This window comes from Panthera onca, chromosome A1 (assembly GCF_046562875.1).
Source record: "Panthera onca isolate mPanOnc1 chromosome A1, mPanOnc1 haplotype 2, whole genome shotgun sequence".
Classification (NCBI taxonomy): domain Eukaryota; kingdom Metazoa; phylum Chordata; class Mammalia; order Carnivora; family Felidae; genus Panthera; species Panthera onca.
In genome coordinates this window covers 76,301,108-76,327,128 of record NC_138339.1, presented here as the reverse complement: position 1 = coordinate 76,327,128, position 26,021 = coordinate 76,301,108, and the positions used below count along the sequence as shown (strand labels likewise).

The window sequence follows — 26,021 nt, the reverse complement described above, 5'->3', positions numbered from 1 at the left end:
TGAAGTTACTGGATTTTAAAGACAAAGAGAGACAAGTACAGTCAAGAAAAAAGATAGTCACTTATGTAGAGGGAAATGAACAACTTTGGTTGGCATCAGACTTCTCTAGAGCAACATTAATCTCATAAAGCAAAGGAATGATAACAAAAAGTAATCAGTGAAAAATAATGTGACTCACAAATTTTATACTCAAACAATCACTCAAATATAAAGGCAAAAGACAAATATATAAACATATTTCAAATCTCATAGAATTGACCTTTCCTGAAAAAAACAAAAACAAAAACTACTAGAGGGTACATTTCAGCCTACCAAGAAATATTGCATTCTGAGAAGCCATGGAGACCTGAAGACCATTGCATCATAAAATATTAAATAATTTATTAAATTTCACTTGTAATAACATAGCTTTAAAAAATAGCTAGGTTTACCTATTACGTGAATTCTGCAGTATTATTAGTTGAGGTAACTACTTGAACCTAGAGTTTCAACATCTATTGAGAAATGAAAAAATTTCTGACAAAGTATTTCCAACACTAATTTAAAAGCATGTGATTTGACAATACACCACAAGAGGGAGCGCCTATGCTGTTTATGAACATAGGGAGTGTTCCCAATAAAACTAAGGCTTAGAATTTCATTTAATGGACAAACCAGTGCCCACTCCTGCCCACTAACATATGCAGAAGCTAAAGGCAAAAGGTAAAAAGAAAACGTACATATCAAGGTAGGTGTAAGTTAAATATGAAGCTCAGCCCAACCCTTATTCCCACACAGAGGCCCAAAATTTACTATCCCCAGGCATTTATTTACCTTCCAAACCTTGAAGTTAAGAAACCATGTTTTCTTCTGGGCCCATCCTGCTGCCAGGGGTAGGGCACGATGCTGCAGTTTGAGATGAGATTTCACTCCCCCAGTCACATTTGGGTTTTTGTTTTTTGTTTTGTTTTGTTTTGTGTTTTAATTTTCAGGAGGTGCTCCTGAGAAGAAACATAGTTTTATAGGAAACTTGGTCTGCCCAATTACCTGCATTAGGTAATTTGAGGTGGCTGACTTTAATCAAAAACAGCCTCTCTTTCTTCCTTCCCAGGGAATGACTACAGTTTTCTCCCCCAGCTCCCCTTCCCATCTCCCAGCTACTGCCCTAAAGAAGGAGAAAGGGCTGTTGCTTTTGTTTAAACCTGCCCAGGTCCAAGTCTCTAACCAGCATCTTCTAGCCTAGAGAGTGTAGATCATCCCCACATGCCTCTCCTACAACCTCTTTTCACTAATCCTACCACCAGTCTTTCAAAAACCTTTCTTTAAAAACATTTCTTTAGGGGTGCCTGGGCATAGTCAGTTAAGCAGCCAACTCTTGATTTCAGCTCCGGTCATGATCTCACGGCTTCATGAGCCCTGCATCGGGCTTTGCGCTGGCAGCAAGGAGCTTGCTTGGGATTCTCTCTCTCTGCCCCTCCCCTACTTGTGCTGTCTCTGTCTCTCTCAAAATAAATAAACTTAAAAAAAAAAGTTTATTTAAAGAGAAAAACAAGTTAGCTTTGAGTCTGTGTCTATGATATGGGTCCCTCTATGTCCAGGGCTAAGGGCAGCTGGTGGCAGAAGACCCGAGAAAGGAGTAAGAAAAATACTCTTCCTGAATATGAGGAACCCATATTCTGAAGCCCTCATCCAACTGATGTAGGAACAGGAGATGAGCCAGGTGGCACCAGGGACTTCTTAGGGTGCTGTTGTTCATAAACGTAGAGGGTGGGTGGCAAACAGTTGCACAAGGAATCTCAGACAATTGAGGAGTCTAGCTTTGTGGGAACTGAAAAGATGACAAAGCCTTTGCCTATGTAATCAATCTGCCTAGGATGCCAGCCTGCTCACTCATCTTCTATGGGAACCTGAGTCAAGAAAGTGATTTTCAAAAGCAGCTGTAACAGCATCTATATCAAGATGCTGTAAATAGAGAGAACAACATACTTTTATTAAATTAAAATTAGGACACAGACCACAAAAGTATTTTCATGGTGCAGATGAAAAGTGTGAACACACATTACATCATGAAACAAAGCAGTTATTTATCTGAAGGAAGACAGCAAAGTGGAAATGAAATAACTTAGAAATGTGAGAGAAAGAAAGCAGAGATGAAACATGAGCTGGCAGAGCTCAGGAAAGAGAAAAATTAAAACCCCATAGAAATGAAGATAAAATTGAAAGGGCCACAAAGGCGAAGAGACTAAAAAAACATAATAACAGTCATATAGTATAGAAATGAGAAAAATGAGAGAAATAAATGATAAAGAAATAGAAGAAATGTTAACTGTATATGGTGGTCAAAAGAGATCACATATACCCATAATTTAAGTACCTGAGGAAAAAAAACAATGTCATGGAATAAAATACTCAAAGATATAATTTAAGAAAATGTCCCAAAAATCTAAAAATATGTATGTAAATCCATATACTTCAATTTCCATAACTGGGTGCCAGAGAAACATGACATGAACAGTCGTCACCAACACACAGCCTGGACTGGACTTTGAAGCCAAATTGCACAGATGTATGGACTACTGAGAATATTCTTTCTAGAGAATACCAGCAGTCTACTGTGTATCAAGTGTCACAAACACTTCTAAATGACTTCAGAATACAGGTGGCCAGAGGCTACTGAGAACAATATAAGAATGGATAAGAAATTTAAAAATGTCAGTGATCAAATTATGAATGTACAAATGAGAAACACTTTAGTTATGAATATGAATAGCACCTTCTGATAAATAACATATAGACCTTTCACTAAAATGAAATATATCCTAGGGGCACCTAGGTGGCTCAGTTGGTTAAGTGTTCAACTTTGGATTTTGGTTCAGATCATGATCTCACAGTTAACAGTTCATGAGATCTAGCCCCAAGTCAGACTCCATACTGACAGCTCAGAGCCTGCTTGGGATTCTCTCTCTCCCTCTCTCTCTGACCCTCCCCCACTTGTGCATGCATTCTCTCTCTCAAAATAAATAAACCTTTAAAAAATAAAATGAAATATATCCTAATTTGCTCAGATTATATTGCTCAAGAGGGAAAAAAACGAAATAAATAAATATAGTTATACTTATGGTGCTTCTCAATACTCAAAGCTTTCACATACATTTCCTAACCTAACCTTTATAACTTTCTTTAATCATTTTATAAATGAGGAAACTGAAGCCCTAAGTCACATGCTATGCATAATCAGATTTTTCTAATATAACCCAGTACTCTGATTATAATCTTCTAATCCCCCGATGTATTCTCCGTGATCTCTAAATTACAATTTAATAAGCTGAACCATCACCTAGAAAATTATAAAGCAAGATTTCTCAAGTATATTTTATGGAACCCTAAGCTTCTGAGAATTTCCATGACCCAAAGGCTTCTATGGTCAAATCAGTGAAGGAAATATTCTATTAATACACCCTCCTCTTAGAGAGTACTAAGCATGCATTTATACATGATATGATAAAGTTTTTCACATGTCATATATTCAAGTTACTTTTTTCTCCATTAATGTATAATATCTCACAGAATATGCTTAGAAAACACACTTTTGAAGAATGCTGGTTTCAAGTATCACAAAAGGGTCAAGTAAAACAAAAGAACCTTACGTAATTAAATTTTTTAATTTAACACTTGTATAGATAACTCACAGAGTTAGTTTTATCAGTGATCACTTAATGACTCCTGTTGCCAAAATTTAGGATTTTGCCTTTCACCTTCTTTCTTACTACCCCTCTCCTTTGAAATGAACATCCAGAGTCACAAATGTAGAAACTGAGAAGATGACTCCAAATCTCAATTTTAACCTTCCAGTATCTCTTATGCTCTAGAACTGTATTTCTAATGCCAGATTTCTACCTCATGTGCCGAAAACAAAATTCATCACCATTCTCAAAAACCACATTCTCTCCCTGACTCCAAAAACTGTTTACAACATCTATTTTCTAGTCAAGTTTAAAACATAAAAATCATTCAACATCATATTTGTTGCCTAAAACGACCACACCATATGCTTTTCAGCCTGAAACTATACCCATTGTTCAAGTCCAGTTCAAATTCCACTTATTATTAAAAGTTTTCCCGAGTTGGCCAAAGGAAACTCTTTTTATTCATTTACTATCTTTCTTCATTCAGTGACAATGAACCCTGAAGTTTTAAGTTGCACCAGGTTCTTGCTTATCATGCCTTACTTATATTTGATCTTTATTTATGTTAACAGCAATAACAGTTATATTTACTGAATGGTCATCTTATGCAAGATCCTTCCCTATCATGTATTATCTAATCCCCAGAAACATCATATGGAGGAAGTACCGTTACTTTCCACATTTTACAGAAGAGAAAAATCAGGACTAGATTAACTACTTGCAAAATCTCTAAGACTTAAGAGCCTAACCTTTTAACAGATTCATCTCATGGTTAATAATGACATAAAGTACAATTAATTGGTTACATAAATAATTTGGGATGTAAATTCAAAACATTTCTGTAACGGTTTCTATCAAAATAAAACAAAAGCAAAAACTTTTAATATAATTTCTTACAGTCAATCTACTTATCTTCTCTAAAATACAAACCCCTGAAAAATAGAATCCAACACACTATGAATCTAATAAGAATGACCACACATGCATAAAACCTTTGTAAAACATTAGAAAATCCTATGTATAATATTTACCAAGAAATCTGAAATGTCTTAAAATAAATATATTGACTTTAAATTGTACAAAATTCTGGGGTGCCTGTGTGGCTCAGTCAGGTAAGCTTCCAACTTTGGCTCAGGCCATGATCTCATGGTTTGTGAGTTCGAGCCCGCCTACGGCTCTGGGCTGACAGCTCAGAGCCTGGAGCCTGCTTCGGATTCTGTCTTCCATGCTCTCTCTGCCCCTCCCCCACTCACACTCTGTCTCTCTCAAAATAAATACATATTTTAAAAGTCTTTAAAAAATTATACAGAATTTGTATGGATCTATGATTCTGAATAAATTGAAATGGGAATCAAAAGTTTACCTCTAAAATCAACCTATCTGAAAGGCTTTTTCTGGAGAATTTATGTCAAAACTCAATCAAAAACAATCAACACTTTTGTGTTGTTTAAACTATTCCAATATAGAGAAGAAAATATAAAACTTCCCAATTTGCTATAGAGTATTAGCACAACCTCATTTCAAACAACAGTCATTTGTAAGAAGGAACTTTAAATCAAAATATTTTTAAAAGACTAAAATTAGAAAATATGTATGGATATTTTTTATGTATCAGGTAACACTGCAGTAGAATACAGACAAAAGGAATAACTGAAGGAAATTTAACTTTTTTTTATAGATATGGATTGTTTTATGGGGTTGATTCTTTACAAAGGAAGACTTAAGGGAACCAACAGGTATTAACACCACTAGGCAGTTACCAAAACACTGCGGAAAGTGCATCTTAGGTTAAGGCACATACCAACTTCTGCACCAACTCTGGTGGGAAACACGCCAGGAAAATAAACACTACAATCTCTTTCTTTCCAATATGTAAACTCCCACTGGCTAAACCCAACTAGAAGCCAGAGGGCAAAAGTGCTATAGTCCATGGGGCTTCTTCTCTTAAACAGGGTGATAAAATGAATGGCAGATCTCAAAGGACAAAGGATATACACCACTGTCCATTCTTTTTTTTTTTTTTTTTTTTGGTTTCTTAGTATCCATTTTTATCTTTGTCCAGATGAAAAACATATCTCCCGTAACACAAGAAATCCACAAAAACCTATCAGCAATACATCATCCTGGGGTAATACCAATCCAGTTATTCTCCCACCTGAAATCAACACTGAAATGTTGGTTATCACCAGTAGTCTTCACATAAGGTGTCAGAGAAAAACACAGGCAGTAGGATAATTAACAAGATCTATAGTACTTCGCTTTATAGCTGGTCAGAAAGCCTGAGATGACAAACATCCCTTCCTTTCCTGTCATCCAGGCTGTGTTCCCTTTACTTCCTTCTTGTAACTCAACAGGCCTGAGATATTACATAGCATCTACAAGTCTTCAGCTGTTTTATCTCTGTTTGCTTGCCATAGTTACCCTTTTAACAAGTACTATTAGGTATGGGAGTGTTAAAAGTCACCCAACTGAATTCTCTCAGTCCGAAATACATTTTCTTGGACACTGTATAGAAACAACCCAATTTCCCTTCCCCTTAGTAACTAGAACCTATCATTTCTGCCAGTTCAGTGACCATTTTCTCTTCCTGTTGATTATTTAATATAAATAGATAAAAATATAATTAGGGTACATTCTCAGCTTTAACTTTAAGGAAATAATGACTGTGTTGTCTGATAGAAGCATGAATCCTTGGGGGACTAGGACTCCACGGTCCAAGGCAGAAAGCAAAAATTGCATAAATGGATTTTTACAGTAGAAGAGGCACTAATGCTTTGCCACTCCTTAGGTCCTTACCCTATGCATTCTGGCTATAAAGGATCCAGCAAAACAAAGTGGTTTCTGCCTTATTCAACACATACACCATGTTCACTATGGTAGAAAATTTTATTCTGCAAATTATAACATAATAGACATCATTCCAGTAAATCGGTGATTTCTGGATTTAGGGTACACAGGAAGACACACTGGTGAGTTTCATGAGCAGGAGTTTGCTACCATACTTCTTTTGTTGCAAATAAGTTTCTTTGTCAGAAATGATGTTGTGTAGAAGATAATAATAATGAATAAGGCATTTCATAAGTCAAACAATGTTGAGTGTCGATAGAAGCACTGAAGGGCAGTGAAAAGAAGTTCATATATAGAATATATAGTTACATCAAGCAGATAATTTGCAACAAGGAGAGATATATTTTAACCACTTCTGGGTATACTGGTTGCTCTGGGGAATATTGGCATATCGGTAGCTCTCAGGACTGAGCCCCACGGTTGGTAAATCAGGCAATCCATATGCAGTGGGGGTAGATAGACCAGTCTTGATGAGGGAAAGGCATGTTTTTGAATCCATGCTTATACCATGAGGGGTACTTTCTACATGGAACAATTCCACAAGACACTGAGTGACATTCACTCTACAGACCATCTTTGTTCCTGATTGAGAACCTCTTCCACAAAGGATACCCTTAAGTGAGCATTAACAAGTAACAAAAATATCTTTACATTCACATATAAAGTAATAAAAACAAATAGCATACAAATTTGAGATGCCTACCTATATGGTTACTTATGCTTTCCAAACCTACTTGTATCTACCATTTCATTTAACAACAAATACTTCTTCACATGTCTAATTTTATGATTTGTTACAGTAGATAACACATACCTCATCATGGGGAGTTCAGGTCATAATCATGCTTATGTCTAACACGCCAGCATCTAGTAGCAACCCAAAAGTTTCTTTTTTTTATTTTTAATGTTTATTTATTTTGAGAGAGAGAGCGTGCACACCCGTGCACATGCGTACCCCTCTCCCCCCCACACACACACATGTGCATGGGGGAGGGGCAAAGAGACGGAGAGAGAGAAGCCCAAGCAGGCTCCATGCTGTCAGTGCAGAGCCCGATGCAGAGCTCAGTTTCATGAACCATGAAATCATGACCTGTGCCAAAACCATCAACTGAGCCACCGCCCAGGCACCCCAAGAGTTGCTTTTCAAATGGAGAACACTGTAAGCAGACAAAAGTGTGGTCTTACTACAAAAACCTAGAGGCCTCACTGTGGAGTCCTGTCAGAGGCTCCCTACATCCTCCCTGCCTGCTAAAAACGATACCTATACATGCTGCAAGAACTTTACCTTGTTTAAGTTCCTAGTCAATTCTGGCAACCTTAGACATTACCTAATAAATACATTACATTAATGTATACAAATGAGGTAGGTGAGGTCTCCTAAATCCCAAAAAGTATACCAAGGGCTATTCAAGTGCAGAATGTACAAGGTGCAAAGTGGATACCACAACATGGCCCAGGCCCTACTGTCATGGTAAGCTGCTGATGTCTTTGTGGCTTTTCTCTAGCATACATATACTTTACTAAGGCTTCTAAAATATTTCAACTAACCAAGTCCAATTAGCTTAATACCATCAGTATAAATTCAGCATGACGTTCTATGGGATAGTATTATGATCACAGTACCTCCAGACCAGAGTTTCTCAACCTTGGCATTAGTGACATTTGGTACTAGATAATTCCTTAATGTGGCAGGGGCTCTCCTCTAGGCTTTGTGGGATGTCTATCGGTGTCCCTGACCTCTACCCAGTGAGGCCAGGAGCACCCACCAATTCAGTCATAACAATCAAAAATGTTTCTAGAAATAGAAAATTGGCCTCAATTCACAACCACTGCTCCAGATCACATTATACCAAAGAGCAAGACGACATATGTAGTAATCATATAAGGGAGTGGTGGTGTATTCTTGTTCCTCCACAGAAAAGCTATCTTGATTATCTGTGCAGTGGAAAAGTGAAAGAAAATATTTGCCACATCAAGAAATACATATAAGATGTCAGGGTCTATGTTGATTTGCTCCAGAAAAGGTATCAAATCTGGAAACGTGGCTAGTAGTATTATGTTTACTTTATGATTTAAAGTAATAAAAAATAAAATCAAGTTATAATTAGTATTATGTTTACAGTGATCTAAAGTCATTTTCCATGACTTTACCCTACATTTACACCAAATTCATAAAAAAAGTGAGAATGTGGTAGGAATCACCACACCTACAACTTTCAGATCTTTGATGGTATCACTAAACTTCTTAATTCCCTTAAGGAATAGTATTACTTCTGGTTTACTATCTCATTTAGGGATTTCTAATTATTTCTTCCTACAATAAGATCACTCAATCCACAGGTCAGATAATCAATGTGGGGATTCTACCAGTTAGTGTATCTATTACCTTTCTACATCCTAAGACTAGAGACAATTACAGGATGAGGATCTCACTGTGAGAGCAGTTTTGGACCAAGTCTATCATTGGACCTCTATTAAGTCCCATTCTTAACAGTGGACCATGGCACTATTCTAGAACTCCAGAGATCAGATCAGTTCAGAGCCATTACCTAATCACCTCCAGTGAGTATGAACACTGCCCTTCCCCTTCAACACTGGATAAGAGGCTTTGGGATGGGTTTAGGAAAAGAGAAAGCATCATATACTTCTGGCTTTGTTGTAAAACTCTTCAAAGAGATCTAGCCTCCCTCTCAATAATGAACTCTGTGTCTGTAAACTAGATTAGGTCTGGGAATTGGTAAAAGGGTTGTGAAGCCCTACAGTATTGACTCAGATTGGGTTTCTTCCCATGAGACTTAGAATTTTCCCACTTATATATGTCAACTCAGTCTCTGAAACTTGTAATGGGGATTGGAGCCAACCTTGCCTCTGAAAGTCAGCATATCCCCTTAGCTTCTATCTCCCTAGGATCTGGATGGGCAAATGAAGAATATCCAGTACAACTTATAAACTACAGGTCTTTCTATATTTGTAAAAAGCAAGGGTTACAATAAGAATATAAGATTCAATTAAATTTCATGGCAAAAACCCTGGGTGTTAATTCAATTTATTAAACATTGACAGAGTAGCTAATATTTTAGCTACTGAAAAAGATGAATTATGATCCCTGCATTCTCCCCAAAATTCAGTCTAATGTAGTAACAGTGGTAATTAATACTATAAAAATTAAAACCTGACAAATACAAAATTTATATGCTCGAAATATAGCAATAAAAATAGACAAAAGAAAATTAAGCATAAATGCCAAAAAATGAACAGGAAATATCAGAATTTAACAAATTAATATGAAGAATGGATAGAAATCATAGATTAAGGATAGCAATAAGTGAAATTTAAGTGAAAGTAAATAACATTAGGACTGGAGAATATACTTCAGTTTGAAGTAACCAGAATTCTGTCACAAAGATTGTATCCTGAAAAATGCCATATTTAGCAAAAACAAAAGACCAATATGTCCTCTTATTAATACCACTGAGTCAATTTTAAAAATTCAGACAAAAGGTAAAATAGTTTTTATTATAGCAACTTATTAACTGCTTTTATAAAATTGAAATTGTAAACATGACCAGATTGATAAGAAAATGGAGATAATAGGAAATACAATCTCTGAAAAGAAAATGACATGGCTATAGATAATTTTTCAATAAAGAAATATTTTTCACATTATGCCCAAGGACCCCATGAACAATTTAGTTCTATTCAAGATCCTTAGAATTATTGCAAGAAAGAAATACAGTAAGTTTGTTTACTCATTAACTTTCTGAAACAGTTCCTTCCTCCCTTCTTCCCTTTCATGTGGCAGGCTCTCTTGTGCATTATAGGATGTCCCTTTCCTTATTCAACAAATATCTGCTGTCCCTATGCCTAATGATATGCTGAACAATGGTGCGAGATTGTGCTGAAACTCGTTTTAAGTAACATAATTTAATATCCTACAGCGCTTTATGGGACATTGCCTTTCTGCCTCTTCCAATAACCCACATAACTGACAGTAATGACATTGTGGGTGGCCAGTGGATATCTGCCAAGTATTTTGGATGGACTGAAAGGGAACAGTAAGATTAGAACTTTAGAGTTGGAAGAGACAACTGCTTCGCATTCAAATCGTATAAAAGGTAAAATTCAGAAGGCCTTTGTGAGCAACAAAGATCAATTAAAACAGACTGTGACATGGATAAAAACAAGGCTCTGGCCCCATTGTTGATATCATTAAATGGATTAATGTGGCACAAGGAAATACTTTTAATTGGAAAATACAGCCTACATAAAAGTACCTAAGGGTATGACTCTCCCATTAGTCTGACAGGCTTACTTAAGTCCAGAGAGAGGCATGAGTTTAAGAAAGATACGCTCTATAACAAAACTATAAGTGTGGTTATTGGCACATATACCTGAATCAATTAGACAAGAAACTAGTTTGAAACCATTACATCGTACCAAATGAACCACCAGCCTCTTCTCAGGGAGATTATGACTGAATGAGTATTAAAATGACCCTTAGTCCCAACTTTCATAGGTAAGAAACCGGATGACACAGATTCTAACCACCCAAGGAGTATATTCTCCATTTGCCACCTTCAAATATAGCCAAAGATGAGAAAAAGGACCAAGAGAGAACACTGAGCCCCTCCCAAGAAGCAGGTTTACTCAAGGAACAAGCATAACATCTTCCCAGTGGGATTTTAGGATTTCTCTGAACTAATGACATCTATGTATTTTCCCCTTTCCAACCAGTAATGATTACTGTGACAAATACATTTCTTACATGTTTGGGGTATTAAAGGGGGGAAAAAAAACCAGACACTGCTAATACTAATGGGAATATAAAGAGTCAAAATTCAAAATGTGTCACAGACTTAAATGGAAAATGGAAAACTATAACACTTTTTGAAATAAAAAAAGTAGAAATTCTTTAGGATCTAGGACTAGGCAAAGAATTCTTAAACTTGACAACAGAAACATAAAAAGAAAAACTGACAAACTAAACATCAAAATTAAAAATTTTGTTCTTGTGAAGAACCCTGTTAACAGTATGAAAAGACAAACTATACTTTGGATGAAAATATTTGCAAATCACCTATCTGACAAAGACCTACAACTTAGGATACATAAGTAACTTTTAAAATTTAACAGTAAAATATAAACAATCCAGTTAGAAAATAGGCAAAAACATAAACAGACATTACACTAAAGATAAGTAGATGGCAAAGGAGCACAAGCAAAGATGCCCAATATCATTAGCCATTAGGAAAATGCAAGCTAAGGCCACAGTGAGATTTTATTGCAACCTATCAGAATGGCTAAAATAAAAAAATAATACAGCACCAAATGATGGCAAGGATGAGATCACTCATACGTTGCTGATGGGCTATAAAATGGTACAGTCACTCTGGAAAACAGTTTAATAGTTCCCAAAAAAATAAAATAAAATAAAATGACATAGAACTACCACATGACCCAACTGTTTCACTCCTGGGCATCTATCCCAGAGAAATGAGAACTATGTTCACACAAAAATACGTACAAATGTTCACAACTTTATTTGTCAGAGCCAAAAAACAGATGAACTCAGATGATCTTTAGTAGGTGAATGGTTAAACAAACCATGCATGGTACATTCATACCCCAAAATACTTAGTAATCAGCAATAAAAGGAATGAACAATTGACAAACACAACCCAGATGAGTTTTTAGAGAATTATTCTGAGTGCAAAAAGCTAATTCCAAAATGCTAAATTCTGTAAAATGATCAAACTGTAGTAAAACCTTTAAACAAAAATATGTAATCATGGGGGCACATGGGTGGCTCAGTAGGTTAAGTGTCTGACTCTTAGTTTGGGCTCAGGTCATGATCTCATGGTTCATTAGATCAAGCCCCACAGAAAGGTCTGCAGTGCTGAGCCTGCTTAAGATTCTTTCTCTCTCTGCCCCTCCCCTACTCGTATATACACATGCACTCTCTTTCAAAATAAATAAACAAAAAAAAACCATTAAAAAGACAGTTATCATGATGTAGTTTATCATATGAAAAATTTTCAAATATAAATATTCAACTCTATGAGAATGGTTAAAATTTAAAATGGAATGTTATACAAGAATAAGAATGCTCAAAGGTTGCAAACTATACACAGTATTATATTAACTCTTCAAGAAATAGGCACACTAAAACATTAACTAACATAGTCCCAAAGTTGTTTCCCTTGAGAAAAAAAAAATAAAGAATTGGGTTTTTTTCCCTATTTCTTAGTATTATCCAAATTATCTGCAGTGACCAATAGAACTTCTCTAACCAGAAAAATATGCTAATAAAAAAAAAAAAGGACTGACTGATAAGTTATCCATGAAATGAATATAAAAAGATAAATACTCTGCAACTATTTTTAATATATAATAACTAATATACATTCTTAAAGAAAAAGTAGATATCTATAAATTCAAAATGTTTCCTTAAAATGTACATTTGAATGCATATGGGTAAATGTGATGTAAGATGTACGAATATTAAGTGTGTGGATGTGGTTTATGCATGAGTGTGTGTTAATGACTGTGTAATGTAAATGTGTGTATTATGTGTGAATGTGAATACATGTATAAATGTATATATATTAAAAAGGCAAAACAATATTAACAGTGCATAATCTAGGTTCTGGTATGAAAATTTTTTATTTCCTTGCTTTTTTGTTCCATTTATTCCATTTTTTTCCTTTTATTCCATTTCTTTTTGTTTTTGTTTTTGTTTTGATCTTCTGAATGGCTTGCCAAGGATGCATGATGTTTAAAATTAGATAAAAATTAAAGATATTTAAAAGGGGTATTTCGACTATTTAAAAGCTAATATTTTGGTATACTATTTTGAGTGAATCCAATTAAGATGAGCTACACCAAATAAATCTATTTTCTTATCTCCTAAGAATATAATCCTGGACACTTGTCTAATTAAAACCCTCTCTAATACATGATTTTGGAAGTATTAAGCCAGACTTTGGATATACATCAATATCAAGTGACACCACCAACAACAACAACAACAAAAAAAATAGCTACCGTATTGAAAGATTTTTACTTGTTCATAGGATTTTGTATCTACCATTGCCAATAACTAAACAAACCAAGATAGGTAGTTTTTTGTATTAATATAGCTGTTACTTAATTAAGATGAACATCATTATTATTCATTGCTACTAATTAACGAGCACTTACCATGCACCAGGCACTGCCTATCACTGTATGTTTATAGTCTCCTATGAGGTAGGGGTTACTGTCATCACCAGGATTTATAATAAAGCTTATAGTATAGGGCCACATAGTGTTCAAAGAAAAATTTAAACTCTGTTTTGTCTGACCCTAATATTCTTGCTGTACTGCATACTTTCACTCATGTGTTAATAATATTAAGATAAAAGAGAAAAGATACTTTAAAACACACATTGGCTAATTTGTGCATTTTTAATAACAGTGACTTAGAAAATAGAATTTCCTCATTTCTTTGTTGCCACAAACCACATTTTTACCAATCTGAGGAAGCTACAAAAAGCATTGCTTAACTTTTGCCTCCCATACATTATACTGGTTAGTTACAACTATGCCTATGGTCAACTTGAATACCTTATCAGAGCATTTCCTTTTATTTTATACATGAAAACAAATAAGGGTAATCACTACTCACAGTCTATCAAAAAGCAATCCCTACATTTTAGAATCACCTTGGAAGCATGGTAGCTACATAGGGACATCAGCAGTTCAGCAACTAATTAAGGCAAAACCAAAAGTAGAATATCAAAGCATTTTGTTACTATTTCTGAATATGCTTCTCATTTTAGCTTCCTTTTTCACACTGCAAATTTTTCAGATCCCAAATCTTACCCATAAAGATCATCTATGCTTTGCTTCTGATAACACAATTCTTCCCATTTCAGTGGCCAAAGAAAGAGAAAATAACCCATTACTTTTAGGCCAAGTTTATGGCAAATGTGAGCAGAGAATCCCAAACTGTCTATCTGACATTATTCTTTTTTTTTTTTTTTTTTTTAATGTTTATTTATTTTTGAGACAGAGAGAGACAGAGCATGAACGGGGGAGGGGCAGAGAGAGAGGGAGACACAGAATAGGAAGCAGGCTCCAGGCTCTGAGCCATCAGCCCAGAGCCCGACGCGGGGCTCGAACTCACGGACCGCGAGATCGTGACCTGAGCCAAAATCAGACGCTTAACTGACTGAGCCACCCAGGCGCCCCTATCTGACATTATTCTTACTGCCTTCTGTGGAAGGGCATGTCATTAGACTCCTAATATGCCTCCATTGAAAGGATCGTTTATTCATTACGCACGTGACAACTCAACAAACCCTTCTTGAACACCTACAATGTATATCACATGCTGTTCTAGTGCTGGCAATAATGAATTTTATAAATTCAACCATGGCTTTCAAAATGAGTTAAGACAGCACAGAACAGATTTTCCTAAAGCCTGTTCACCGAAACACTTACCTGGAGGAGAAAACATAAAATGAACAGAAGCAGAGTAAACAGGGCAAGCATAACAATGGTCAATAAGTTCAGAACTGCATATATCACGTGCCCTAACCAGAGATTCACAAAATGCATTAACTCTTTAATGATGCAACAGAGATACTCCTTAAGTTTCATTTTCCCAACTCATTGAACCATGGAAAGTATTTTTAATATATTCTTAACATCTTCAGAAACTGCTCTGCAGATCATACTTTAGGAAATGCTGGGACATTATATTCTTTTGCTCAAAGGCATGGATTTTAAAATATCTATCTATCTACAAATTATAGCTGTGAGCAGGCAGAAGTGAGTTTGTTGCTAACACCTCATTGACACATGCTTTCCTACTTAATTTTCTCCGCTGGTTTCCTCTATTTCAGAAACTTGGTCATTTGAATTTCAACCAAACTGGATACCTTAAAGGATCTAGTATTTCATGATGGATGTGAAACTTCTATTTCAAAGTAATTTATAAAGCAATAATCCTGAAATGAAAAGAAACCTCTGTGCCCACACAGCTTTACAGAATAATTAAGCATCAAGATGGACATACGTTTCCCCAAATGGACTGATAAAATAACATGAGTAATTTTAAAATATATAAATTCCTGAGAACTACCCACACTTGCTAAATCAGGATCTTCAAGAGGCATTAATTAACAGTAGCAAGCATCCAAGGTAACTCATATAATCTAGGAAGTTTGGGGAAGCCCGAAGTGCCTTGTATGTGAAAAATTGTGCTGGTTTCATGTGGAGCACTGACTATCCTAAAAGTTAGTTCTAGCTCTTCTATTGTGTGTATTAAATTTTAAAATCTTTGAATCATCTGCTTTATTATATCATTACATTTTCTAAGATATCATCTTTCCTTTTTTAATTTCTGTTATAACAAAATTGAAATATAAGAAAAATAAAACTGATTTGTATAAGGAAGAAGGAATATCAAGAAAGAAGAACACTCAGAGGCCAAGCAAAATTAAAGCATACTGTATTAAATTAGTGATGGTAAAACTGTAAGATTCTTGGCCCTATGTCTTCTCCAATCTAGTCAAGTATTTCATGTTTAAAACAAATCCTTATGAACACAAGATAAGACAAACAGTAACTAAAATTAAATCACACTGAGTCCCACGCTAGTCATTTTCCTAGTTCAACATTTTAAAGTCACTTTGCATAACTAATGTTCTTTTGTACAGAATTCTTCCTAAAATACCAATCTAAAACATTAGAAATTTAATGCTATAATAAATGGAAAGTGTTGAGAGCTACCTTTTTCTGAGAGAAAGGAATGGAAAAGAGAAACATGAAAATAATATAACTTATGAAAAATTATCCAACTATGGGTCAGTAAAGAAAAAGAGCTTTACTGGATTTAGTAATTACTTCTCTACAGTCTCTAAGCATTTACTAATGACTCCTTCCCAAAGGCTCAAAGAGACAAAGAGATTATTTTGCTTAACACCACTGAATTAACACTCATCAATAAGGAATTAAAAAATGCCTGGATGAAAACACAATGTTATGTTTATTTATTACATTTTTAAATATTTGAAAGTTATATTGAAATACGTCATAACAAGTTAAAATATATAAAAAGTGAGTGTCAAATATTATGTACTTAAGAATATTTTATGACACTATTCTCAGGTTAACATATAAAAAAATTAGGCCCGAGAAGCATTTCTCTTAATTTTAATTCTTCCCTTTTTTTGTATCCAATAACAACCAAAACTTCCCTTTCAAAAATGTTATTATCTCTGAAGTCAGATAATCGCTTAGGTTTTTATAAAAGCTTCCCTTAAAAAAATACTTTCCCAAACCTACTTAAATTTATTTTTTACAAGCTGTTTTCAAACACACTCTTCTACCGTTTGCTAACCCTCACCTTCTTTTGTGTTTTCCTCACACCTGTGGAAATTGTACATGTTTATCATATTTCACATTTTGTCTTCTTCTACTTACAAACTATATTATGTTACTTTAATCTCCTCTTATAGGGATGATCTCATTCAAAGGGAGCCCCGACTTGCTCTCAAGTTCAAAAAACAGCAACAACAAAAAAGCACACAAAGGAATATGCTAATTCTCTCAATGTTATATTACCTAAGAAAATTGTACATTCCTTGATTTCTAATTTATTTACAGAAAGTTTTCGACTCTTTTGTATCCTTTTCCCACTTAAATCTTTTCTTCTACACTCTCCTTAGACTTGGACAAATAATTCTGATTTTTGGTTATGGAATCCAAAATTTGCAAAACTGGTATAATTCACTTGAACAGACAAGTTACTATGTTTTTAAGAAAGTAAAGATCATTATAACGGGCTATTTGAAACTGGGGAAGAAATGGTTTAAATTCATAAAGATAATTCTGTAATATGTAAACACTTAAAAAATACACTCAACAAAATATTTAAATTATCCAATATAGTTAATAAACCCACTATGAGAAATAAAAAATTGAAAAACATTAAACAACGCATGAAAAATATTAGTTTTAGTTGTTATTGATCTATCTACGAAATCACCATGAAGTCACTTCACCTCATGTCCTAAGGTTCTACACTGTGAAAGAAGGAATTTATGATTTCTAACATTCCTTTTGTTTCTAAATGCCTGGGTTCCTTTAGATATGTCATGCGATTTCAGTCCTGAGTTTTGTATCTGTTTTATTGCAAACACCTACACATACACACAAATATACCACAAAGAAATCCCTATTAAAGAAAACCTTCAAGGGAAAAACAATGCAAAAATTCACTAGGCATTTTTGTATACTGATTGTGGGGGAGTAACTGATATACCCCTTCCTAAAAGTCAATGTGGCATTATCTATCAGAAATTAGAATAAGGAAGCTCTTTAAACTCAATATTTATACTTCTACGAATGGAGACTAAGAGTAACTCACACACTTATATACACATGTATGCTCAAACATATATACGGCAACACTGGATATATAATATGCAGTAAACACTTAAGACTAAACCTGATTTCTTGATTTCCACGCCTAATTCTGTTCTTCTATATTCTAGTCAATAGCCCCAGTTGTTCAAGCCTAATATTATGAGCCATTATTCATTCCTCTTTCATAATTAATCTACCAAGAAAATCTTCTCTTTTTCCTTGAAAATCTATGGAAAACCAGTCACTCCTCTAGATCTCCACTGCTACCAACCCAGTCCAACCACCTTTGTCTCTCACCTGGACTAGTTGGTAAAAAAAAAACTAACTCTCGGGTGATTTTCTACCATTTACTCCCCATTCTTCAGAACAAGAGAAGCCAAAAATGATCATTTCAAAATGTAAGACGATGCACATCCCTATGAAAAACTGTCTCATGACTACCCACTGCACTTAAAGGAAAATTGAAATGCTTCATGTTGGTGTCTAACTGCCTCTCCAAGTTCATCACATGCGACGTTTTCCATTGCTTTGATCATGCTGGCCAAAGTGACATTTCCTAAAACCTACCAAGCTCTTTCCTGCTCCAAGGCCCTTAACCATGTTCTTCTCCAGTCTGGAAAGCATCTTTCAAGGCCGGTTCCTTGTTATCCAGCTATTATTATAACAGCTTTCCTTTGCCCTTTTATACACTATTACTTCATATTATTTGTTCCTTCATACACTCACCTTAATCTTCAATTATCTTGTTTATTTATCAGCTTTGTATTTCTTCCACTACATAAAACCCTGATGGCATGAAACTGTTTCAATACTATTATCTCAGCACTATGTACAGTCCATATCAATAAATATTTATTGCATGAATGACAGAAAATAAGAGCAGCCTGAGTTTTTGTTTTCATTTGCCAATGATAAGCTATTATTTAAATTATGAATCTTAGTTTACACTAAAAACTTCACATAACAGCCAATTCCTCTATCTAATCTACTTCAATTACAATAATAAAAAAACATCAATAAGACATATCAGAAATAACTTGGTGAAAACTTGCATAGTACACTATAACAAACTAAAAGTTTGTGATCTGGCAATAGCAATCTTCTTGGCTTCATCTCTGCTGCCCACCCACACACACACCTTAACTTGTGGCCGTTTCCCATTGAGAAATATAAATTGGTCAGATTAACCTGAGTTTTGTATCCCTTTGCAATTCAAAGTGTGTATGGCAAGGGATGAAGCTAAGAAGACTGCTGAGGACAGATCAGGTTTCTGTACTGGAAAAGGTGTTATGTTTTAGTTTAGAGAGTCAGATATTTTATCGAAGTTCATATAGTTTAAGAACAAGTAGGGCATCTGATCAACTGGAAGAATGAGGGATTTGATTCAGTACAAAGTTTGGCAAGTAAATTCTATACACACAATAATATTTTTACTATCATAAAGTCAGTACCATGTTTCTTTTGTGACTACAATTAAGATTTTACCTTACTGTTAAGATTTCAATTATTTTTATTAAAGCCTAGTGTATACACTGTTCCTAAAACTACCCCCAGTGAAATTATGTGAAATTGGCCTTACACAATCTTTTCCATTCTTAGATAATGTACTAGAATCTACATAAGTGATCTTTCCACTGATAACATATTCTCCTTATCTCATTTATTCCAAACTCTACCATGCTTTAAAAACATGGTCTTTGGTCTTATATGCTTGCATATTCTATTTTTATTTCCAAATGAAGTCTGCTAACCTAATTAGTACACTCCTAAAACCATGCTACATAATATGTACTTAATTGTTAAAAATATTTTCCTACTTGCTGTCATTCTATAATTAGGAATTTGGTCTTAGGAAATGTCAACACTTTAATATTAATTTTCAATATTAACATTTCACAAATGTAACAACTTTAACTTTTTAAAAATAATGCCTGTATCGCAGCAGTCCCCAATTCTCCTTTCTTCTTACTCTAACTAAGGCTTTTCTTCACTTACTAACTCCTGAAAGCTAATTTTATAGCCCTCTTCTTCTCAATATTTACTATTAAAAGTCCCTGTAAGGACAAAAAAATGTTAAGGTCTTCAGCACATCCCTCTGGCTCTATCATAATTGTTTTTCCACTAAAACTGAATCTTTGGGGAGCACCTAGGTGGCTCAGTCAGTTAACCAGCCAATTTCAACTCAGGTCATGGTCTCATGGTTAAGTTCAAGTGCCTTGTCAGGCTCTGGACTGACAGCTTGGAGCCTCCTTTGGATTCTCTGCCTCCCTCTCTCTCTACCCCTCCCACACATGTGCTCTTTCTCTCTCAAAAATAAATATAAATAAACATTTAAAAGAAAACTGATTCTTTGGAGGAAAAAAGAGGTAGAAATACAATAAAATTTCCTTTTGAGCCTTTCAATAATGTACTCTTTCATCTAACTGGAGCAACACATTAGATAAGTCATGAAGTTCTGTGTCTCTAAACTACAGTCATAGACATACAGCTAGCTTCAGTTCTTAGGAAAAGCTTCAGTTCTCCTATAAATTTCACCTCTCTTTACCTCAAGAATCAGGAATCAACATGTCCAGGGTGCAGAGCTATAAGCACAGAAATGAAACCAAAAACAGGAAAACTATACATCTTAGAACCCCAATGAGATTACAAGTACAAGTGCACAGGAAAATTGATCACTGCTTTTTGAGGAGGACTGTGTGTAATATGGGGAATGCATATCAGATAATTAACAACTTTAATAACTACTGAAGGGATGAATGATGCAATCTATTTCTGCAATCTCCTACTTCACACAATTCACATCAAAACAAAGCAGTAAGCAGTAGAGGAGACTAATCCCTTATCATACTTACCTGTACAAGTAAGTTGCAAAATAGAAGTAAAGGCTTTGTTTTATAGTACTTCTTAAGTTAAAACATACATACATACATACATACATACATAAATAACACAACAGAAACTTACCTTCAAATAGGGACCCCAATTGGTATTTTCCACTAAAAAATTTTGGCAGTGAAAATACAAGTGCTCCCAGTCCTATCATAAAGGATGCAAATGCAAGCCACCTTGGTTTGTGTCCTCTTTCACCAAAGAATGACACAAATAAAGACAACACACAGAATGAGATATCATAGCTTGATGATATCAGGCCCGTCAGGGAACTCTTCATTTCATAGCGCTTCTCAATAGTGGAAATGCTAATATTTACGAGGCCATTTACTACAATACCTAAAAGAAAGAAAAGAAGATTTATATGCATGATTTTTATTAACTTTACCATACAGATTATGATTTTCAACAAAATATACTAAAGTTTGATTGTGCCTAAGTGTGGCTGTTCATTTATTTTGATTTTTTTTTTAATGTACCAATTTCAAAAGTCTCAAAGTTAGCAACTCAAACATACTTCCTTACAAATGAGTTTGCTTTTAAATAGTATACTCGTGAATTTTCAGGTGTCAAATAAAATTGATGCTTACCACATACAAAATGTAGCTGACTTCATTTTTCTTTATATGACAAATTAAAAGTCAGACTGGTAAATTCTCATGAAGCCAGTTTGCTACAGAGATTCCAAGAGTACCATACTCTCATGGACTTCATTCAGGAAAGTATAAAAAAATTGCAGGTGACTCCAGAGGTCATTAAAGTAATGCCCCATTGCTTCCAAGGTTGTTCAATTATTAGACATATTTATATATAACTCGAGTTCCTTGCCTTAGTCTTAAGAAAGGTGAAATTGAGCTCTCAAACCTCCTTTCTTCTAACACTTTTATAGACCTTAACGTTACCATTTAAAAGGTCCTAGAGCAAAACTAAACACACAGCAAGAGTGTTTTCAACAATGGCATTCTAAGTCATATGCAAAGTAAGCAAACAAAAAAAGCACACTCACTCTGCTTATTACAAGTCTGATGGAAAAATATAAGGTAAACAAGGAAAACTGGAAATCCAATTTTGACTGACTTAACAAAAAAGTCTTGTCCAGATACAGATTAACTTTACAATTTAAACATTAATATAAATTGAAAATAAAAAAACATGTGATCAAATTACAAAGTTTGAAACTAGATAACCCCTTTTACTTAAGAGGATACCATGAACTGTTTTCATTTGTTAATTAAGAGAGTATACACAAGCCATGATTTCTACAGTTTCTTTAAATTTTGCTTAAGACTGTAACTGGAAATGTGTTGCAATACAGTTGATATAACAAGCTTTAAAAGTCCCACCATTAAACTCATTTTACTTTTATGCCAGCTTAGTAAGTCAAAAACCAATTTACAATTCTTAAAATTTCAAGGTAAAGTGTCTAATGAACCTAGGAATGACATGCTTATAAGGAATCTGGGAATATGAAAAATTCCCTAACCAAAAATCAACTCCTCCCCAACACCCCCCCTTCCAAAAAAAAATCAACTTCCCAGCGCACTTACAATACTGATTAAAAGTCACTCATTAAAACTCATTGCCTTTATGGTAAAACTTCTCTGAAAAAGTACATTTGTAAACTCTTGTAGAGGCATAGCACTTTAAGCCTATGAATCCCACTCTGAATTCTATGCTACACAAGTTCTAAGAACACTGCTTTAAAAAAAGAAATTCCCAGAAATATTGCATACTGTATCTCTCTATTGTATATACATGAAGATAGGAAGCACGTTAGGTGATTAAGTGCTATGAGAAGTCCTGTTTATGATTGAGAAATTCTGGGTTAAGTCAACTAACCTGACAAGTTTGGACTTTTATGGTTTTGGTTTTTTGTTGCTTTTTTTCCCAAGCACTTCTTAATATACCATGTAAATGGTCCTCCCAAGGATCATGTCTGAGAAACATGGTAATAATTCAAACTCAATGGCAATAATTCAAATTTAAACTGAAAAAAGAATTTATTGGATCACCTTCATCTAGGATTATGCTTCTTAAATTGGGGACCTCTGGGTAGATGTAGCTCTAAGCCAAAACTGACACATTTTTCTAAGAGTGCCAATAATATCTGATAATGATTTTAAACAATATTTTATAATAGATGTATGTATTCTGGAATAAATGACGTATTCTGGAATATAGAAATTTCAGCATATGTTTTAAGATAAAGCAAGAAATTTTACTTGTGTCCAACTTCTTTGAACTTTGCATTCCTTTGGCACTGAAGTGCGTCAACAGAGATTTTGGACAACAAAGATCAAGACACTGAGAGAAGGTGAACTAATGAGAAAAGCAGAAACCAAAATAACTTTGTAGCGCAAAACAACCTTTGACAGAAGAGCTGCAGTTGACTTGCAGTCAAGGTATACTCACTTAACACCTAACATGTGCAAAGCAAGGGGCAAGGAGCTCCTTTCAGACAGGGGAGCGGGAACAAGAATAGGAAGATTAGATTTACTCTTCGGTTAATCTTAAAAAAAAGAGCAATTTCCAACCCACCCCCCCCCCCAAAAAAAAAAAAATTTCTTGGATTGCATTTCTTCCAATCACCCTTGGATGGCCTCTTTACAAATACTGTGAAACTAGGACTCAGGTGACCCAAATATACCTACATACAGTACCACCAAAGTCTAACTAGCCTTCAGCATTTCCTTCCTCTACCTTGAGGCCCACCTCTCTTCAACGTGTGGGTCACCTTGGCGTAACTTCCCGTTTCTTACACCCCCCCCCCCCCCGGGTTCCCCGCATTCCATGTTGCGGCTGCTTTTACCTTCTGCAATCTTTCTTTCCTGGGAGCCATTCTTCCTCTACTCTCCCACTCACTCCTCCAAACCAGGCTTGCCCTGCAAACTCCTAAGGGTATAAACCTGGACTTTATCAGGTTACTCCCAAGAGAAACTGAAAGAGATCCTTAAACAAAACAGATACTGCACAACTCTTTTATTTCGAAAGCCTCGCCCTTCAACACCGCCTCGAGCGTTTGCTAGCATTCACCTGTGCCTACGTACGGCTCAAACTCAGTATCCTCAACAAAACATGAATGCTGCTGTCTAACCTATTCATGCAAGCTTCTCCTTTGAGAACTACCCTACCCTCATCTAAAAGTTAATCCTTCCCTTGCAGAAACAATGTAAAACAAAACAAAGCAAAACAAAACAAAAACCTCCTTTTAACAAGGGCTTTAGGAAAATAGATGCTTTTGTGGTATAGAATGGATTCCCCGAAGGGCAAACCGTTCCCAAAGTAAGGTTCCAGTCATTTCCACCCTCCCTGAACGAATCGAATGGACTCAACTGAGGTGAAACACGAAAGATAAAGAGCCCTTAGGGCAGTTTCAAAAGTTGCTACAAAGGAAAAGCTAAATTGCGGAGGCCCGGCCCTGCTGACGCCTGTGGGGGCGCTTCAGGACCCCCGGGCCGGGGCAGGCACTGCGCGTCGACTAAGCGGAACGCGCGCACCTGCCGGGTCCCTCAGCGTCCCGCGCGGGGCCAATGCCCTCTCCAGCCGGCGCTGGACTTTACCTTGCGTGAGGGCCAAGAGGCAATAGAAAAGCAGAAAGCCCTGGGGTGTGTTGCAGGGCTGGAGGCACTGCGGTTGCAAGTTCCCACACCCGCAGGGTCCCTCCTCAAACTCGGGCGGCGACTCTGGCCTGGACAGCTCCTGGGAAGCAGAGGGAGCCGCTGAAGGCTGGGGTGCCTCCGGTGACGTCTGGGACTCCGGGGGCTCCTGTAGCTTCGAATTCGGTCCCTGGGATTTGATGGCCAAGTCAGAGACTTCGACGTGAGAGGGCGATGCAAACAAACGGTGCGGGGTGTCCGGGCTGGAGGCGACGAAAGCCGGGTTCTCGATGCCTTTGCTGCCCTTCATGGTCAGGATGGGTTCTCCCAACTCCAGCGCGTCGGAGCGGCACAAAAACCCGGTTCCCCTTTGGAACCTCCCCTGTGCAGGTGGCAGCGCCCCCGTGCGGAAGACTTTCCGCCTCCGTGCAGGAGCTGTCTCGGCGCTGCCGCCGCGCAGCCGCCGCCGCCGCCGGGACCTACCTCCACGAGCTCGCAGTCGCCTAGAGCAAAGGGCGCGGGCGCCTGGCCGGCCCCTGTGTGATTCGCGCCAGGCCGCGCCTCACCTGTTGCCGCCCGGGCCAACCGGGATGAGAGGCGTGTGCGGGCGGCCAGGACGCCGCCAGGTGACCCGGAGAGTCCCTTCAGCCGGCCTGGCTGCTTCCTAGAGCCCGGGGACAGGGAACTAACCAGAGCTTGTGAGAGTCTGGTGGCCGTAAAGCTCCCCCTGGGTGCTGACAGGAAAGCTGTAAACAGTTGCGTCAGGAGACCGTTCCAGAAAATATCCTGCGTTTTACTTCCTTTACTAGGTTCGACTTCCAAGAATCAAGCAGCCGTAAGTACAAGACTTTGGATTTTGAGCATCTTGGTGACACTTTTACCTCTCATCCGCCCTGGAAACAGAAATCCCCACCAGCCACCTCCCCATTAAGACCTGACCGCCATAAACGTCACAACATAACCACCTTTTTGGTTTGACTTCCCCAAAACTGAAGATAACAGAAATTAGGAAACTTTAAAAGCCTATATATGATATTCTTTCTGCTGTATATTTCACATCTAAGATCAACAATGATGATATTCATGTAATAATTTCTACCTGGGGAATAAATTAAAAACACACACACTTTGAAGAATCGAACACCATTACGCAATAGTAGTTAAAGTTCATTCTTGTATTCATTCATCAAGAAACGGTGGTTAGGGAAGGCCTCAGTGAGTTTGAGCAAAGACCTGAAGGAGATAAGGGAGGGAGTCCCTTATGTTGGTAGAATAGAGGGGCTGGGGTGAGTGACATGGTTGGAGAACCCTAGGAGTTGGGGGCAGGTAAAGGGGTGCAGATGAGGTGGGGGATAAGTGAATGGGGCCAAATTTTGGAGGCCATTATAAGGACTTTGGCTTTCACTGTGAGTAAAATAGGAAAGGCTGGAACCAAGGAGTGACATGATCATGTCATGATTGGGTTTTCAAAGGATCCATTCTCTCTCCCCTTCTAAAGATACACTAATGCATCCTAAAAATATTTTAAACAAAGACATTTTAAAAACTATATCAAGATCTCAACATGTTTATCTTTCCCTAAATTAAATGTCTATGGCAATAAGGAACA

General features: G+C 36.5%; 1 protein-coding gene across 2 annotated transcripts in view; it reads right to left on the bottom strand.

Moving 5' to 3' along the window:
- SLCO4C1 (solute carrier organic anion transporter family member 4C1) overlaps window positions 1-25,623 on the bottom strand; it is an 87,369-nt gene extending 61,746 nt beyond the window's left edge. Inside the window, exons 1-2 of one of the 2 annotated variants that reach the window (XM_060635291.3) lie at window positions 24,377-25,623; window positions 20,892-21,155 (exon numbers count right to left, since the gene is read on the bottom strand). In XM_060635291.3, the coding sequence (XP_060491274.3) occupies window positions 20,892-21,155; window positions 24,377-24,722 (610 nt within the window). In that variant the 5' untranslated portion in view covers window positions 24,723-25,623. The remainder of the gene's footprint in view (window positions 1-20,891; window positions 21,156-24,376) is intronic. The other variant, XM_060635293.3, reaches the window with a different exon arrangement.
- Between the last annotated feature and the right edge of the window lie 398 nt (window positions 25,624-26,021).